The following is a 19824-nucleotide window of genomic DNA, read 5'->3' on the forward strand; positions in this document are numbered from 1 at the left end:
GAAGGAACAGCAAGCTTAATGGTAGCAGTGCAGGAGAGAATAAGGTACAAGTAGGAAATAATGGCAACAAAACTAAAGTAAAGGCTCTCTGTATGAATGCATGTTGCATTCGTAATAGGAGTAGGACAAAGGCCACCGAACAGTAGCTGTACTGCTGGACAGAATTTTAATCAATAAATAGGAGGAGCGTGTAGCAAAGGTAATACAATAATCGTGGGAGAATTCTAACATATCTAACTCCCTCTTGAATATATCCAATGAACTGGCATCAACAACTCTCTGCGATAGAGAATACCACAGGTTAACAGCTCTCTGAGTGAAGAAGTTGTTCCGTCCTAAATGGCCTACCCCTTATCCTTACACTGTGTCCCTTGGTTCTGGACTTCCCCAACATCGGGAACATTCTTCCTGCATCTAACCTGTCCAGTCCCATCAGAATTTTTTAATGTTTCGATGAGATCCCCTCTCATTTTTCTAAATTCCAGTGAGTATAAGCCGAGCCGATCCATTCTTTCCTCATATGTCAGTCCTGCCATCCTGGGAATCAGTCTAGTGAACCTTCGCTGCACTCCCTCAATAGCAAGCACGTCCTTCCTCAGATTAGGAGACCAAAACTGCACACAATACACAATACTAAAGATGTGGTCTCACCAAGGCCCTGTACAACTGCAGCAGACTGTAATACAGACTGTCTCCCCCAACCCCACATAGGCTGTGGGAAAAACTGTCTCCCCTTCAACCCCCATTCAGACTGTGGGACAATCTGTCTCCCCCACCCCCACACAGACTGTAGGAAAACCTGTCCCCTGTCTCGCCACAATGTTTAGACAAAATATTTGTGTTGTTTTATAGAGGTCCGCAATGTTTTTCTCGCACAGGAGTAAGGCTGAGTAGCAACAGTTTGAGATCCATGAGCTTTCGGGCTAGAATGAGTTCCGATGACACAAGTGTTCAGATGTTTCTATTTTTTAATTAATTTAACAATTACATTGAGTGGGTATTGCGTCGTTTTCTTCAGCTCCTCTCTGAATTTCGCCTGAGTAATGACATAGATACATGTGTTTGTGCAGGAACTGAGAAGCTGTAGCATGACTCCAGTCCTTTCAGCGATGTATAGAGGGTCGTGCGTGGAATAATCATAAGTGTTTGTAATTCGCTGATATGTGTAAAACATAATTTCAGTCAGCCACAACAGTATGAAAGTGCCGGATATACTGAAGAGTAAAACGATGGATTTCCTCCGGTTCTCCATCTCTGGATCCTGCTGATGTTCTCCATTGCTGTGATCGCGGAGTCCCCTGCGGACTCTGCTGGCCACTAAAATGTGCCTGGCTGTGAGGACATTGAACAGCAAAACAAAACCGAAAGGGAGGCACGGGGTTACAATATAAAACGTTAATTCAAATGCTGCCCACGCGGGGGAGATATAAAAGATGGGTTTTCTCGTGCAGCCCCAAGGCACAGTTCCAATGATAAGCTGCGGTTGATATGTAAAGTACCAGGGTACAGATTTGAAACAGCCCAGCACACACACTGTTCCTATAACCACAGCTGCCGTTCTCTCGCTGCAATAACTCGTTCTCAGCTTCTGACAGCAAATGGCCACAAATCGATCGACGGTGAAAGCAACTGTGAGCCAGACAGAAATCACGGTTGTTGCAAAAACCAACACAATATTCAGAGAACAGACGTAATGAATGGAGAGGACAGAACGTGGGAAGAAAAGGTCTGCTAATCGCCACATCAGCACCTCGGTGACGAGGACCAGGAGATCTGCCGCTGCCATGGCCACCATATATCGGCTGATACATTTGGAGAGGCCGCACTTTCCTCGAGAAAGGACGAAAATCGCCATCACATTAACTGCAAGAAAACGACATCATCAGATTAGTGGGATGGTGTGCGGAATTCAGAGCACAGTTCTTCCATCGAATAGAGAAAACTGACTCCTTTATGGCACAGGTCCTTTCACAACTCCTGACAATGAGATCTCCAGCACATTTCTGCCGATCTGACCAGAATCCCCGACCCGGCCATTAAAGGGAGACTGAGATGCTTATCCCGACAGTGAAAGGTGCGATCCCAATAGGGAATGAGGAGGGGGAAAGGGCCAATGCAGACTGGGCTAGAGCTGTGACGACTGCAGACAGGAGGGGCTGAGATAATCAATAGGCAGAGGCGTGTGAGGTCCAATCCAGACAAAGGAAGGGCCAAAGATTGCTGCCGTCAGATGAGGGGGACATCCAATCCAGGTACGGGGAGGGTGAGGGACGAATGGAGACAGAGGAGGGTAGATTCAATGCAGACCTGTCTAGTTTGGCGGTGACTAATACAAATAGTGTAAGGCTGGGGGTCCAAATCAAACCAGGGAAGTGTGCCAGACAAATAGAGATAGAGGAGGGTGGGGGTGCCATGCAGCTCCTGGAAGAAAGTGGACCAATGCAGTCAGTGGAGCTTTGGGGCTATTGCAGACAGTAAGGGCTAGGGGTCCAATGCCTAAAATAAAGTGGCCGGTCCAATGCAAACAGTGAAGAGAGAGGTTCCAATTCAAGCAGCGAAGTTTGAGGGTCCAATGCAAACAGTGAAGGGTGAGGGTCCAATGGAGTGAGTGAAGGGTGAGGGTCAAATGCATACACTGAATGTTGAGGGTCCAATGCATACACTGAATGTTGAGGGTCCAATGCATACACTGAATGTTGAGCGTCCAATGGAGACAGTGTATGTTGAGAGTCCAATGGATACAGTAGATGTTGAGGGTCCAATGCCGACAGTGGATGGTGAGGGTCCAACAGAATCAGCTCAATCATTGAAGCAATCAGTAATGCAAAACTCAGCTCACACACGGAGCTGAGGAAAGTTCAGCCAAGACTCAGCGCCCTCCCAGGCTCGGTCTTGTGCTTGGTTTTATTATTGAAAATCAATTTTGCATCAACAAAAATAACATTGATATAATGGCATGTCATTTAATTTCAAACCGGTCTGCAGACATAATGTGCTTCTATTCCAAGTATAAACACCTAGAGAGCAGTTACTCCGAGGACTACCGAGCAATGGTAGAAATTGATCGCTGGCTGCAATAGTTAAACTGCTGGTCAATGAATAATGAGGAACTCTATCAAAGGTTGTAAAGTGCACTGTCATGTAGCTACTGAAATTAATTTGTTGCGTGCAGAACAGTTATTGATGCGTAGTACAATACAAAACAGCCCAAAAAAAAGCCTGCAGCACAGATGTGGAAACTTACTCTGGATCAGTGCTCAGTCTGGGCAGGAGAATATAACCTGGTCCACAGAGAATCAATACATGTCGAATACCGTTCCTTTCCTGAAGTTCCAGGGACTATAATCGGCTAACACTGCTCCTAACATGGAGATTAACGAGGCAGTAATCTGTGAACACCACTCATTTAATACTCGCTTGGAGAAGCATACGCGAGGAAGAGACTGTCATTGACAATTCGTTAAATGCAAATTCTCTCTGACTAACCTGATTCAGTTATTTGATGAAGTGGCAGAGAGCAGAGACAGAAATCCGCGAATGCTCACTTATCCTATAGTTCCATAGACAATAATCTGCTCAGAAAGCTCCTGTCCTGCAAATCTGGAGTCAATTATCAGTTTGACATTTATCCTATCTTCTTGATCCAGAGACAGTAATTACAGCCTTGGCCCAAACATGGACAAAAGAGCTATATTCCAGAGGTATGGTGCGAGTGAGTGTCCTTGACATCAAAGCAGCATTTGACCAAGGAACCCAAGTAAAACTTAAGGCGCTGGAAATTAGTGTGGAAACTGTCCGCTGGCTGGAGTCAACCGAGCACAAAGAAAGATGGTCGCGATTGTTGGAGGTCCATCATCACACTCCCAGGACAACGCAGCAGGAGTTCCTCGGGGCAGTGTCCAAGGCCCTACCATCTTCAGCTGCTTCATCAATGAGCCTCCCTCCATCATAAGGTCAGAAGCGGGGAAGTTTGCTGATGACTGTACAGTGTTCAGTTCCATTTCCAACACCTCAGCCCATGTCCGTATGCACCAAGACCTGGGCGACATTCAGCCTAGGACTGTAAAGTGGCAAATGACATTTGTGTCACAGAAGTGCCAGGCAATACCTATCTCCAACAAGAGAAAGGATAGCCAACACTCCTTGACTGTCAGCGTCATTACCATCACTGAATTAATCACCATCAACATCCAGCGAGGTCTCTGTTGACCAGAAACTTAACTGGATCAGCTACATACCGACTGTGGGCACAGGAACAGTCAACATTCAAGGAGCTCAGCACTATCCAGGACAAAGCTTGAATGCCTCATGGGCCACTTCCTTAAACATTTAGTCCCTCCACCTCCGGCTCACCGTGGCTGCTGTCTGTACCACCGACAAGCTGCACTAAACACTGCACAAAGGCTTCTTCGAGAGCACCTCCCAAACCTGCGACCTCTGCCAAATGGAAAGACAAGGAAAGCAGGTGCATGGGAAAACCGCTCCAAACACACAACATCCTGACTTGTATATATTGCCATTGTTCATTTTCGCTGGGTCAAAATCGTGGATCTCCCATGGTAAAAGCACTGTGGAACTTTGTTCCCCACACAGTATCTGGGACTTCGAAACGACGGCTCACCACCACCTTCTCAAAAGAAATTAGGAATGGGAAATAAATCCGGCCTCGTCAACGACACCCACAACCCATGATCGAAAAATAACTCTGCTCACACTGCTCTCCTATTCTGGAAAAGCAGGGACACTAATCAGCTAATACTGTTCCTATCCTGGAGATTAAGATTCAATAATCAACTAACATTGTTCCCAGACTGGAAATCCAGAAACAATAATCCACTGTCACTGGTCCTATCCTGGAGATACAGAGACAATAATCCACTGTCACTGGTCCTATCCTGGAGTTACAGAGACAATAATCCACTGTCACTGGTCCTATCCTGGAGATACAGAAACAATAATCCACTGACACTGGTCCTATCCTGGAGATACAGAGACAATAATCCACTGACACTGGTCCTATTCTGGAGATACAGAGACAATAATCCACTGTCACTGGTCCTATCCTGGAGTTACAGAGACAATAATCCACTGACACTGGTCCTATCCTGGAGATACAGAGACAATAATCCACTGACATTGGTCCTATCCTGGAGTTACAGAGACAATAATCCACTGTCACTGGTCCTATCCTGGAGATACAGAGACAATAATCGACTGTCACTGGTCCTATCCTGGAGATACAGAAACAATAATCCACTGACACTGATCCTATCCTGGAGATACAGACACAATAATCCACTGTCACTGGTCCTATCCTGGAAATACAGAGACAATAATCCACTGTCACTGGTCCTATCCTGGAGATACAGAGACAATAATCCACTGTCACTGGTCCTATCCTGGAGATACAGAGACAATAATCCACTGACACTGGTCCTATCCTGGAGTTACAGAGACAATAATCCACTGACACTGGTCCTATCCTGGAGATACAGAAACAATAATCCACTGTCACTGCTCCTATCCTGGAGTTACAGAGACAGTTATCAATAAAGTTTCAATTATGAAATTGGCTGAAATAAATAATGAAATGCTACACTTCGTTCATTAAATGATTGGGCTGGATTTCGCTCTCAGTGGCGAATGTTACTCTTGTATTTGCCCAGGAATTGTCTTTATGGTTTTCCATTGGAATTGGCTGTACATTAGAAAGCCGAAAGCGCAGCTCCCTCAACAAAGTATCTTGGAACTGCATGAGTAGGTCAAGCAACTTTGCATCCAGGTCACAAATCAGACTGAAGAATCGTTCCGGAGCAGAGCAGAATCTGAACCTGGATGTGTCAGTTAGATTATTGAATTCAATGTCAATACAGAAAGTGAAATAAAGTGAGGGAAATAAAGATTGGATTAAGAGTGAGACTAAAGAGGTAAAAATAAAAAGTAAAGCAAATTAATACTTTATTAATCTATTTATATCTGCAATATTAATTCAAATCTGAAGGAACGTGAGTCCACACTTCTAAAAGCTAATTTTCTGGGTGGAATTGTGTTTCACTTAATTAAGGCTAAAAACGCATTAAAAGAGTATTTGCACTAGAATGGACACGCCCAAAACTTTTCTGGCGAGTTTAATACGCATGTAAGTACAGCAACTTGATGCCATTAAGAAATCAGTTGCTGAAGAAGTCGTGACGCTTTCGGGAGGAACATCGCATCTCGCAAAGTAGCTTCCGGAATTCTGCGTATAACTGCGCATGTGCTATAGACAGAAGTTGCAGTCCAATTTCGACGTAACTAGCGGCGAGTGCTGTTTCTGAAGAAAAACCAGCAGTCAATTAAGAAGCGCCTGTATGAGAAACCACAGAAAGAAAGTTTGCTCCATCAACAAGCAATTACCATGAGCAGCATACCGATCAAGGCCATTAATTAGTAATTGGCTACAACCTACCGACAACTCCAAAAGCAGCAAGAATTGGATAGTAAATGCTTTCTATAAGGCGAACTGGAATAAAATCTTGACCCATTTTCTGTTCCAATCGACAATGTGTTCTGGTTTGAAGCAGGAACTCTCACTGCCGCATTCACTGTGAAGTTACATTGAGAGCAGCCCCAATTTATACAGAGAGATACCTCCGCTGAGACACTGCTCATTAGTATCAGCCACGAAGCGCAGCGATTGAAGGCAACAACTGCTCCCGTGAGATATATTGTGCAACAGAAAAGATTGAACATATTACAGCCAGACACTCCTACTTGTTGTTAAATTGCAATCACTTAAATAATCACATTCTAGAAATGACTTTTGATGTTAAAACTCAACGCTTCACACGGGATCAGGACATATTCCAAGGCTGGCATTAAATAAGATCATAAGAAATAGGAGCAGGAGAAGGCCATACGGCCCCTCGAGCCTGCTCCACCATTCAATACGAACATGGCTGATCCGATCATGGACTCAATTCCACTTCCCTGCACACTCTCCACAATCCATTATTCCCCTATTATTGAAGAAACTGTTTATTTCTATCTTAAATTTATTCAATGTCCCAGCTTCCAATGCTCTCTGAGGCAGCGAATTCCACAGATCCACAATCCTCTGATACGAAATTTTCCTCATCTCAGTTTTAAATGGGCGGCCCCTTATTCTAAGTTCATGTCCCTAGTTCTAATCTCCCCCTTCAGTGGAAACATCCTCTCTGCATCCGCCCTGTCAAGCCCCCTCATAATCTTACACGTTTCTGAATTCCAATGAGTAGAGGCCCAATCTACTCAACCTTTCCTCATAAGTCAAGCCTCTTATCTATGGATTCAACCTAGTTAATCTTCTCTGAACTGTCTCCAAAGCAAGTATATTCTTTCATAAATATGGCAATCAAAACTGCATGCAGTGTTCCAGTTGTGGCCTCACCAATGCCCTGTATAACTGTAGCAAGACTTCCCTGCTTTTATACTACATCCCCTTTGCAATAAAGGCCAAGATTCCATTGGCCTTCCTGATCACTTGCTGTACCTGCAAACTAAACTTTTGTGTTTCATGCACAAGTACCCCCAGGTACCGCTGCAATGCGGCACTTTGTAATCTTTCTCCACTTAAATAAGTCTTTCTGCCAAAGTTCATGGCCACACATTTTCTAACATAATACTCCATCTGCTTAATTTTTGCCCACTCACTTAACCTGTCTATGTCCTTTTGCAGATTTGTTTACCTTGCATCTTTGTATCATCTGCAAATTTTGCTATGTTACACTCAGTTCCTTCTTCCAACTCGTTTATATAAATTGTAAATAGCTGGGCTCCCAGCACTGAGCTCCCAGCTGTGGCACCCCACTAGTTACTGATTGTCAACCGGAGAATGAACCACTTATCCCGACTCCCTGTTTTCTGTTCGTTAGCCAATCCTCTATCCATGCTAATATATTACCCCCAACCCCGTGAACCTTTATCTTGTGCAGTAACCTTTTGTGTGGCACCTTGTCAAATTCCTTCTGAAGATACAAATACACCATATCCACTGGTTCCACTTTATCCACCCTGCCTTACATTTGCAGTTTTCCAATCTGCTGGGATATCCCCAGATTCGAGGGAATTTTGGTAAATTACTACCAATGCATCCACAATCCCTGCTGACACTTCGCCTAAGACACTAGGATGCAAGCCATCAGGTCCATAGGATTTATCTGCCTTTAATCCCATTATCTTACTAAGTACCACATTCTTAGTGATTATGATTGTGTTAAGTTCCTCCCCCCCTCCCCATAGCCCCTTGACAATCAACTGTTAGAATATTGTTAGTGGCCTCTACCATAAAGAGTGACATAAAATATTTGTTCAGTGTTTCTGCCATCTCCATGATCCCCATTACTAATTCCCCGGTCTCATCCTCTAAGGGACCAACATTTACTTTAGCCACACTTTCCTTGTTATATACCTATAAAAACTTTTGCTGTCTTTTTTTATATTTCGTGCTAGTTTACTTTCATAGACTATCTTCCTTTTCTTAATCATTATGTTAGTCATTCTTTCCTGGCTTTTAAACAATTACCAATCTTCTGTCCTCCCACTAGTTTTGGCCACTTTGTCTACCTTTGTTTTTAATTGGATACCCTCCTTTATTTCTTTAGTTAGCCACGGATGTCCATCTTTTCTTACACTCTTTCCTCCTCACTGGAATAAATTTTCTTGAGAGTTGTGAAATATCTCCTTAATGGTATACGACTGTTCATCAATCGTCCTAAACTTTACTCTTTTTCCCAGTCCCCTTCCCCAACTCTGCCTTCATACATTCATAGTTTCCTTTATTTAAGCTTGGTATGCTGGTTATAGATACAATTTTCTCACCCTCCATCTGAATTTGAAATTCAACCATGCTATGATCACTCATTCCAAGTGGATCCTTTACTAGGAGATTGTTTATTAATCTTGTCTCATTACACATGACCAGATCTAAGAGATGTGTTTTATATGCATTAAGACTTCTTTCAATACAGACAGGGAGGTCTCCCCAGTAATATCTCACAAAGTAATTAAATGATGTACCCAGGCAGGTAACGGGCTTCATTTGAAAGTTTTTATAGGTAACTTGAAGTGCCTGGAAATAATTAAGAGTGGTTTCTGCTTGAGTAGAGATGTGCTCTGTAAATCTGGCCACCTTGCTAATGTGTCGTTTCAGAGCCTCAGTATTTACAGAGCTGCACCAAGATCACAAATTTAGGCGTTGGCCAGAGAATTCTTTCTGTGTGGCCACTTTTTGCAATATTTTAACACATGTGTAGGTAACGGTTATAAAAAATTGTCCAAGATTTGAATGAGGGGGTAACACACACAGTGCGAACTATTTCAATGGGGATGGGGACAAGGCGGGGTCTCCATACAATGTGTATACTGGTAATATGGGTGGTGCAGCGTAGGTGCCTACACAGTGTGTGCACCGATAGTAGGGCTGGGCAAGGAGTCGGTGTATCCACAAATTGAGTACTCAGGCAATGGGTTGGTTAAAGACATTAAAGAACTAACACAGACAGGAGTGAGTTTGAAAAGTTTAACTAAGGTCCACACATTAATCTTCTCTTTTGTAGAAGTCATTATATTTTCTTTAATATTGATCCAGGTCATTAGAAAGAATAAGAAGGAAGCTTGTAGCACTTATTTCCTGTCGGGTCTTGGCATAAGGCATTTTTGCTTCCCACGCGATTTACCTGTGATTGCTGGTAAAGCCTCTTTGTCCCATTGCAGGACGATTCTAATGTGGGATAATGCGAGGGTGCGGGAAGGTTGCGGGTATTTAACATAAGAACATAAGAAGAAATAGGAGCAGGAGAAAGCCATACGGCCCCTCGAGCCTACTCCGCCATTTAATACGATAATGGCTGATCTGACCATGGACTCAGGTCTACTTTCCTGCCCGCTCCCCATAACCCCTTATTCCCTTATCGGTTAAAAAACGGTCTATCGCAGCCTTAAATTTATTCAATGTCCAAGCTTCCACAGCTCTCTGAGGCAGCAAATTCCACAGATTTACAACCCTCTGAGAAAATACATTTCTCCTCATCTCAGTTTTAATTGGGCGGCCCTTTATTCTAAGATTATGCCCCCTAGTTCTAGTCTCCCCCATCAGTGTAAACATCCTCTCTGCATCTGCCTTGTCAAGCCCCCTCATAATCTTATACATTTCGATAAGATCACCTCTCACTCGTCTGAAATCCAATGAGTAGAGGCCCAACCTACTCAACCTTTCCTCATGAGTCAACCCGCTCATCTCCAGAATCAACCGAGTGAACCTTCTCTGAACTGTCTTCAAAGCAAGTATATTCTTTCGTAAAGATGGAAACCAAAACTGCACGCAGTATTTTAGGTGTGGCCTCATTAATACCCTGTATAACTGTAGGAAGACTTCCCTGCTTTTATACTCCATCCCCTTTGCAATTCCATTGGCCTTCCTGATCACTTGCTCTACCTGCATACTAACATGCACAAGTACTCCCAGGTCCCTCTGTACTGCAGCACCTTGCAATCTTGCTCCATTTAAATAAAAACTTGCACTTTGATTTTTTCTGCCAAAGCACTTGACGTCACACTTTCCAACATTATTCTCCATCTGCCCAATGTTTGCCCACGCACTTAGCCTGTCTATGTCGTTTTGCAGATTGTGTGTGTCCTCCTCACACATTGCTTTTCCGACCATCTTTGTGTCGTCAGCAACATTGGCTCCGTCCGTTACACTCGGTCCCTTCTTTGGAATCCTGTTCGTGATGTTGGATCCCGGCCTTTCGGCCTGAAGGGTGGGTGCAGTTCGATCCGAGCCTAATCGGCTCATAATAGGATCAGAATGGACCGAACAACCGCCAAGCTTCAGCAGGTCCCAGAATTGGGGTTACATGGGGTTAGAAAATAAATGGCTCCATCCAACCAAATCCTGGCGCAGTTCAAGTCTCTGTCATAGAAAATGGAACTGAGTTGGTCTTGCTGGAGCCGACATTCTCTGGCAGGTCATGTTTGGAGCTGTGTCACTGCTGAGAAATGTTCTTGTTGGCTCGGGATCCTAAAAATGAAGGTAGGGTAGAGAATAATTCCGACTAGTACCAAGAATTTTACCATGAATTGTTGCATGGAACCGATCCGCTATCTAATTAGACATTGCTGTGGCAATGGGTTTTCAGCTTAGAATGAGCACTGAGATGAATTAGTTCCGCAGCAGGTTGAAATGCAGAGAAAATCTGAGAGCCTGCAAACTAATATCCGCAGTGAGCCATACTTGTCTCCACTTCGAATTCCGGCAACTTACAGGGCGAGGGACTTCTGTTGCTTGAACATCCGTTGAATTTGTTACCAGTTTTGCGGAGGGAACGTAGCATTTCCAAAAACAAAAAGTTAGTCGCGCCTTTCATTGATTCATGACCCCAACGCGCTTTATAACCGACTAACTACTTTTGGGAGTGCAGCAACTCTTGTAATGTGGGAAATGCGGCGGCCAATCAGCACACAGCAAGCTCCCACCAACACGAATGAGGTAATGAGCAGGTCATCGGTTTTACTGATGTTGGTGGAAGGAAACATTGGGCCGTAAGTCGCGGCCTCTCTGGGTGTGTATGATGTTTGCACGCGTCCGAATCGGCTTCGCAAGTTCCGGGTTTGGGCGCACGAAACATATGTGCCTACAGACAGCACGCGATCTGTCAAAATATCTTTCTTTGACTGCTTCAGTGACATTTTAAGTGATGTTAATATAATGACACATTGAATGAAAGATATCACTGGATTGTCCCAACATACATTTATTTGCCGGATTTACCCTGTGGACACTTTGGTCCATCTCACCTGTTTGCTGCAATATCAAAAGAGAGTTTACCGTCTATTATTTTAATTTCCTTGATATTTTTCACACATTCAGCAATATTCACAAATATTTCCAGATAGAAATGATGAACATTCTTTCTTCCGACCTGTCCTTCCTTCTCCCCTGGAGCTCGCTCTCCTCCGCTCCCACAGACTTTCTGCAGCCAGCTCTTGGGCTTTTATTTGTTGTCATCTTGCAATGCGTCCCCTCAGGTTCACTCGCTGTGCTCAAACTTGCATTTTGATAGCGCCTTTCATGACCTCAGGAAGTCCCAATGCTCTTTAACGCCAATTTCTAAGGCTTAGGCTCTGTTGCAATGTATGATACGCCGCTGCCAATGATCACACAGCAAGATCCCACAAACATCAATTAGCAAACAAAGAATTAGCTTTTTCACAAATCTAAGCCTTATAAATAAAAAGTGACCCTACTCAATGTCAATACACATACATAATAAAAACAGAGACTGCTTGAAATCTCAGCGGGTCAGGCAGCCTCTGTGGAGAGAGAGAGAGACAGAGTTTACGTTTTGGGTCGGTGATCGTTCCTCAGACCGTTCTGGCCTAAAACGTTAACTTTCTCTCTCTCCACAGATGCTGCCTGACCCGCTGAGATTTCCAGCAGTCTCTATTTTTACTTCAGATTCCAACATTAGCAATATTTTGCTTTTTTCCTGTCAATATACATACAGACTGTCTGCTCTTTAGTTAAACTGCACCTCCTCCCAAAAATGTAAAGCCATTTTAGTCAGTATCTATGTCACTTCTTTAACATAATTTTAATGGGTTTCTATCTTAATATTTCACTTCAAATGTTATTGAAAAGGTGAAATGGCTTGTACAATTCCCTCTGGTCCCCAATTGGCTGGAATCCAGCACCGAGACGTTCTAAACACCGTCACCTGACCAACTGAACTATGACCATTCACTCACTTGCCTGCACCTGACATATCCAAACAGAGAATGCTACATAAAAACAAGGTAAAGAGCAGGTGCATTCACTATAAACAGGGGTGAGTCGGTCTCCGTGTTCAGGCTGAGGGTCCTTTCTCCTTAAGCTGTAAGCATTGTTATGCTCAGGGCAGCCCTACCGCAGCTGACATGGGGCGCTGTGATCGCACAGTGATAAGTCAGCTGAGCAGTGCAACATAATACATAAGAGGTCCACAGATACCTATGCAACAGGCGACTACAATATATTTTATTCCTGGAAGTTGCCGAGCTAAAGCATCAAATTACAGTGACCAATTATCCAAATAAATCAGGTTTTTACATTGATTATTGGAACATAGAAATTGTTGTTAAAAGCAAAGTCCTTACACAAATAGATTTCAAAACCCATTTTGAGCCATCAGATCGGTTCATCAACAGATGTTGTTGGTGAGATATTAACATGGCATATGTGTTGTGGGCGAATTTGAGATCGAATAATCTGACTGACACACACAGTCTGTTGAGAGTAAAAAGTACACCGTTTATTACCTAAAACTTGGGCCAAGGGAGAAGGTACAGCACCCACAGCTAGCTGTTACCAACTCAACATCTTGCTTGCCAACATACAGAATTTAAAGCTAATAACCAGAATCCGTGTGCATCACTTGTCCCATTATATTGGGGGCTTTTTACATTTTAAAAATATGATTATTTTCGCTCTGAAGCACAGACCATGTTTCCTGTTATTCAACACCGAGCCTAACCGCAAATCATATTCTGTTAGTTTCACTATGAAGAAAGTTGCCACCACATCCTCTTGCAGATAAACTGCTTTTTGAATGGTTCCTGCTTATTGTTACGAGGCAGACAGAGCTTGACTATATTTGTGAATCCAGAAGGCCAAATTATAGAGGGATTGTAAAATCCTTCTTCAATTCCCCCTTTGGTTCTTGGCTATCCCAGCCTATGAGACCACTACTAAGTTACATCCATTCGTCCCGCCCCCGGTTCAGTGATCAGCCAATGTGTTAGGGAGGAATAGGTGAGTGATGCCAGTGGTTAAATCCCACTGTCCATCAGCTTCTTCCTTCCGTCAAGTACCTTCAATATCCACTGGGTGCGGTGCCTAGCCCTGTGTCTTCTGCATGATGACCAGAACATAAAAGCATATCCAAAAGCCAAGATTAGTAGTACTGCCGCCAATACATGTGATATGATACGTATCCATGGAGTGATATTAACATTCAGACCCCAGTTCCATGCCTTCTCGTACCAAGGGATATGTTGAAGATCTTTTGCAATGTCCTTGCCCAGTTCGAGCAGCTCCTGTTTGAGCACATGGTATTGTTTTATGCTTGCCAACATAGGATCCTTTATGTCTCTCAGGTCCTCGGGCATGTGGGGTATTGGTGCAGCCAGTTCACTTTCATAACAAATCTTGTTTAATTTCATCAGTCAGATTTAGGGCAATGGTTTCTCGAGCATGGATAGAAGTCGTTCGTGCTTGTCCATTTATTACCGGTACCCTCAGGGTGAAGCAGAAGTTGGGGTTAGTGATATTACATTGATAGATACCATAGCCATAAGTTGGTTGGTTGGTTACCACACAGTATTTCCCCTTTCCACGGTAGGCTAAGTGGGTGTGTTCGGTTTCTGATGGGCTTATTTCTAAGACACACCCAATGGTTTGATTAAATCCGCACCCTCGTCACTTCCCCAGCCTACTGGATGTGGACATATAGTTAGGGATCCTACCCTGCGGCACCCTGATAATGAGATCCCTCTCATCGTTCCACTCCATTTGATTGCATATTGATCCATTGGGTAGTACCACATGTAGTTCTCGCCCTGGATTAGCCCCAAGTTTTCTACCTCAAACTGGGGATGTGGTCCAGATTCCCCTTTCACCATTACTGGAATCATTAGGACTATACCCACCAGAGCAGAATGTGAATCTGTGCATTCGCCTGTCAGCGCAAAGAATCTTGTCATTCCTTTCATGGTGCACACGTCCAGTGACCCTGGGTGCTATGCTCGGCGAAACAGGTGGGTGTTGTTAATCCAGTCTGGGACTTTGCCCCTGTGTATTTGGCCCAGGTTCTCCATGACCTGCCCAATGATCCATCCCCCGTAAGTGTGGCAGAGGTCTCACTGAACCTCTGCCTTTTCTGCATTGAGTTCTCAGTAAATCAGGTGATTAATGGTGGAAGCATGGCCCTCCAGGACTGTAATCCCTGTGACTTAACTCCCTGCTGTCCCATCGCCTTCTCGAGCAGTCTCTTTGGCTGCATCTGTCTGCCTCTACAGCAACTTCTTACTGTGTCTTTAAGGTTTTTTGATTGTTCTTGTATAGCTTGTATGTCAGGGCATTTATAAATGAGGTTCCCTTGTTGAGCTCAGTGAAGATGTCATTGATCAGACCCTGTTTCTGTCTGTGGGTCTGACCTGCTCTCAGAGTGCTCCGTTATTGGATGCCCCTGAGGCGTCCCGGGATTCTTCCCACACTACGTTAAGCATTCGGGTGTACAATGCCTGTACCTTAAGGTCATATTTTTCTGGTAGCCCTATGTCCATCAGGTTTATTATTACAGTTAATATCTCATGGTGTACATTTTCATACAATTGGATTCCCTCCGTTCTCAGGACCACCCCACTCGGCGGTCCCGCGGTATGTATGGGATATTCTAACGGTTACAGGATATACATGCCATTCTGTGGGATATCACAGATATTCCTAACATTTTCAGTTGGACCCCCTTGCATCTTCGGATGGTGCCATTCGGTGACAGACCAAAGTCCAGCAGACCTCCTTTTGACCGAAAGAGCCCGATATGTGGATTCCATTCACCACAATTAATAGTCTGAATTCGGGATCCCTTGGGTCTTCCTCGTGGTGTTGATCTGTTGTCTGTATCATCCATAACAGTATCAGAATTATCATCTGCCAGCTATCCTGTAAAAGGGTGAACGCCCTTGGGCTATACACTACATGTCAGTGTAGCTTTTCAACTGGGACCAATGTTTCCAGTCCTACTTCATTCATATTCACATATGCACACGAATCACCACTGATCAATATCGCGTATGGTCCCAACCACTGCGCGTGAATCCGGTTCGTCCTGGTAGCCCCTTAACCATTACTTTCTCCCCCTCCTGGGGAAGATTTACTGGGGACTCTAACTCTTCTTATTCGTCCTGGCCTGCCTGTCATTCTCTTCCTTCCTGCCTCATATCCGTAAGTTGCTTACTTAACTCCATTACATATCTTCCTATTTGATCCCGTAGTGGGCCCACATCGGACCCTCCTGGAATTATACCTTTGCGCAGTCGCATTGGCCGACCAGTCATAAGTTCAAACGGAGTTAGTCCTGTCATCCGGTTCGGGGTTGCTCGTTTTCTCATCAGGATAGCAGGCAGCAGCTCAGCCCAAGCCTGTCCAGTTTCTTGGATGGCTTTTGACAGGGCTATCTTTATTGTCCGATTCATCCGTTCTACCATTCCCGAACTCTGCGGGTGGGAGGGGATGTGAAATTTTTGTTTGATGCCCAATTTAATGCATAGTAATTTCATCACCTGTCCTGTGAAGTGGGTTCCCTGATCGGAGTGTATTTGAGTGGGACTGCCCCAGCGGGGAATCGCCTCCTCGGCTAAGATACGAGCTACCGTGGTTGCGGTGCAGTTTCGGGTAGCAAAAGCTTCCACCCACTGTGTAAACAAATCAATTATTACTAGACAGTAATTCTTTACTCTAGAGCTTGGCAGTGGTCCCGTAAAATCAATTTGTATATGCTCCCAAATATTGTACCACTGTCTGTCCGATCTGGGCTTTCTTGGGATTGGCTTTAAATCCCACCCTTTGTCGGGTTTCTAAGATTTCTGTGAGAGCGCCCGTGTGTCCCCGTTCATCCTCCGAGGCAATCAGCAGATCATCCACAGACTGGAGGACTGTGCTTCTGGATGGGGTTAGGATCACCTTTTCTCGGGCTCGAATCACAGTCCGGTGAAATATTGCCGGGCTATTGTGGAATCCCTGTGGCACCCATGTCCAGATATACTGGCAATCCCCGGATTTTTTTTATCTGCTAGGTACCGTGTTGAGACACCTCTGGTCCCAACTCGAGTTTCTCACTTCCCATGGCTATATGTTGTCAGCGCTATGTCCCTTAATTACTCGCCCTGAGTGGGACCGATACTTGCAACATATATCAATTATAAATCGCCACATTACCCAGACACACTTCTAAATAACCGATTGCAATTGTTTCACCTGGGATCTTTCGCTGACGACTTGAAGTCTCGGCCAGACCTGCAGATTCGGATCTCTCAGACAGCTGACACCAGAGAGATTTCTGCCCTTTGTCCGAACTGTGCATGGTAATTCAAATGTACTCACGCCTTTGACATGGCTTTCATTTGCCGGTGTCCGGCCCCCGCTTGAGATTTTGTCGACTACGAAGGGAAAATTATTTTTAGCTTAAGCCTGTCTATGGTTTATGTTCACGTGTCATCTCAGCCATTGCAGCTAGTTTGCAGGTTGTATTGTTAACCCCTTAATTCCTGAAGGACGCAATGTCCCACTTCAATTCATTTAGTTTCTGTATTTTCTTTTTGTCTTGTTCAATTCTACTTATTTCAGAAATTGTCGTGCTTTAATTACCATTGTTTTTTGTACACATTTATTCTTTTGTTTTTGCCACCAGGTCTTCTGACCGGCGGGATCCTCATTCGGATCCCATCCGTCTTTCAGCATCTTGTCGATTAAACCTTTCCGTTCATCTGCATAGCATCCAGTAAGGGTGCCTCCTCACCCCAGTCTCGTTCTTTCCCCAACCCCATTCTGTGATCCGACTTCTTGGCGGCGTTCCCGCTCTGGCTCCTTCACGCCGCTTTAATCCCGTCCCAAGATTTCCCTGTTAATCCAATTTCTTAATTTGAAACACTTCCGATCTTTTATTGCAACGGTAGTGTCCCGAACTTACATTAGTTTATGGAACCAGTTTAAAGTTGTGCCTTACGCACTCAGCAGATTTCGCTTGATTCGGATTGATGCCCGGGTTCGCTCGTCGACTTCCGAGTCACTCGAATTTATGAGTGGTATTTAAAGTTACTCACTCCTGTCATGACTCCTCCATCGCGATCTCACCGGTCGTCATCAAATCCTGGCCGACTACACCAAAAATGTTGGGGTGGAATCTGTATTATGGAATGAGACTCAAACACCCATCTACATAAGTGGAAAACACACAAGTTTATTCTAATACTAAGACCTGACCAAGTCGGAGCTCCGAGTGAAGATTCACAGACTGTCACCATCAGAACTCTCCGACTGGCCTAAAGTGTCCCGTATTTAAGCTTCCAAACCACAAGTGCGTGCGTCATTGAGGTTACAATAGAAGAATAGACACATTCCACAATAAGGTACATGGGACCCTGAGCTTATTGCTTAAACATTCGGTTCCGTCTCATCAGCAGAAAAACAAGGAGTTAGTTCCGCCTTATTCCAAAACAAGGATGCAGCCGGTGGCCTTTTCAACCGCCCACTGTCCCACTTCCCCTATCTCCATGACTCATGCTCAGCAGATTTCTTGGGTTAATTTTAAACTGTCTCGGGCAAACTTCTGCTTGGCCATTTTAACGTCCCCAGGATGAACTAAGTCGGGTTCTCTAGAAAATCCCACAACAGTATCTATTCACCTTGTCCTGTAAATTAAAGCAAAAACGACAGAAGGGAATGTTGAAGGGTTATTAAAATGAACCAAGGCCAAAGTGTTTGTAAAAGTTATAAACTGAAGTCAGATGGATTAAAGCCAAACATTGTTTTGTTGTAAAAAGTATGTAATATGGAGATTTGACGATGACTGCAATACACGCAAAAAGGCTCATGGAAAAGAAAAAACCACCTAGTGGGCAACACACACTCGGTGGGAAACACTCTCTCAGTGGGTAAAACTCTCTCGGTGTGTAACACTCTTTCGGTGGGTAACACTCTCTCGGTGGGTAACACTCTCAGTGGGTAGCACTCACTCTGTGGGTAACACGCTCTCAGTGGGCAACACTCACTCGGTGGGTAACACTCTCTCGGTGGATAACACACTCGCCGTGGGCAACACTCTCTCGGTGGGTAGCAGTCACTCGGTTGGTAACACTCGGTGGGTTATGAGTTTATAACAAGAGACATGAAAGGGGGGAGTGTAAGGTTTACACATTTTCACAATTGAGGCACAGCAAGAGGCCACGGAGTAAAATGGTTTAAAAGAAACATTTGTGACTGCTTGGGCGGGAGCAAAGGGCGCCAGCCAGGGGCAGGTAGTGATTCATCACTGATTAATGCAACTTCTGCGATCAGGAGCGAGACCTGATCAAACACCGAGACAAATGTTTTGATACAATCAAGCAGAGGAGTCCCTGGATTAATTGGCCGGAGGGGAAAACCAGTTCCCTCTGGAGACCACAAATCTGTGAAAACCCATGACAACAAAGGATCCCAAACGGTCTGCATTTTTTGGATAAGGGGACACTAAAGTTAAGGAGTTATCTTTGGCACTTTGACTTTGCCCCGTGCACAAATTGTGGCCATCCAAACAAGAGCAAGAACAGAATGAGAAGGAGAACATTAGATCGCCAAGCAGGACGAGAAGGAGGGAACATCGGAGAGGAACAAGCGGTCAAGAAACAACGACCACGAGCCTACGATCGACAAACAGCAGCAACTGGCTGGACGGGTGATTTATGTCTTCGGTCAATTCTCTCAGAAATCTTGAACCAAAATGATTAGTGTTTTTTTATGCAATAAACTAACAGTTGGGTTTATGCCGAAACTTTGTGTCACATGGAGTCCTTCCTGTAATTCACGAGGTCTAGCAATCAAAGTAGAGTGGGAAACGAACACCCGACAGAGGCGTGTGGAACACATTGTGGTCAGAAAATGTTTTGATGTCATCAAGAACATTGCTGAGGGGCGGACCGGAGTGTTAGATCTGCCCCAGAGGGAGAAGGGCTCGTGGCTGGTGCAGAGAACGATTAATCTAGGCCGAAACTCCCAGTGCGGTACTGAGGGAG

General features: G+C 44.5%; 1 protein-coding gene and 1 long non-coding RNA gene across 2 annotated transcripts; both read right to left on the minus strand.

Annotated features, from left to right (window-relative positions):
- Positions 1-961: 961 nt before the first annotated feature.
- LOC139239355 (probable G-protein coupled receptor 139) lies at positions 962-6524 on the minus strand. Its single transcript, XM_070868032.1, has 2 exons — positions 6449-6524; positions 962-1863 (listed from the first exon to the last, which is right to left on the minus strand). The coding sequence occupies exons 1-2, from the start codon at positions 6522-6524 to the stop codon at positions 962-964; spliced, it is 978 nt and encodes a 325-aa protein (XP_070724133.1).
- Positions 6525-13285: 6761 nt separating this feature from the next.
- LOC139239305 (uncharacterized) lies at positions 13286-17983 on the minus strand. Its single transcript, XR_011588630.1, has 2 exons — positions 17745-17983; positions 13286-17214 (listed from the first exon to the last, which is right to left on the minus strand). It is a non-coding gene; the product is annotated as an uncharacterized lncRNA (long non-coding RNA).
- Positions 17984-19824: the final 1841 nt, after the last annotated feature.

This window comes from Pristiophorus japonicus, chromosome 27 (assembly GCF_044704955.1).
Source record: "Pristiophorus japonicus isolate sPriJap1 chromosome 27, sPriJap1.hap1, whole genome shotgun sequence".
Taxonomy (NCBI): domain Eukaryota; kingdom Metazoa; phylum Chordata; class Chondrichthyes; family Pristiophoridae; genus Pristiophorus; species Pristiophorus japonicus.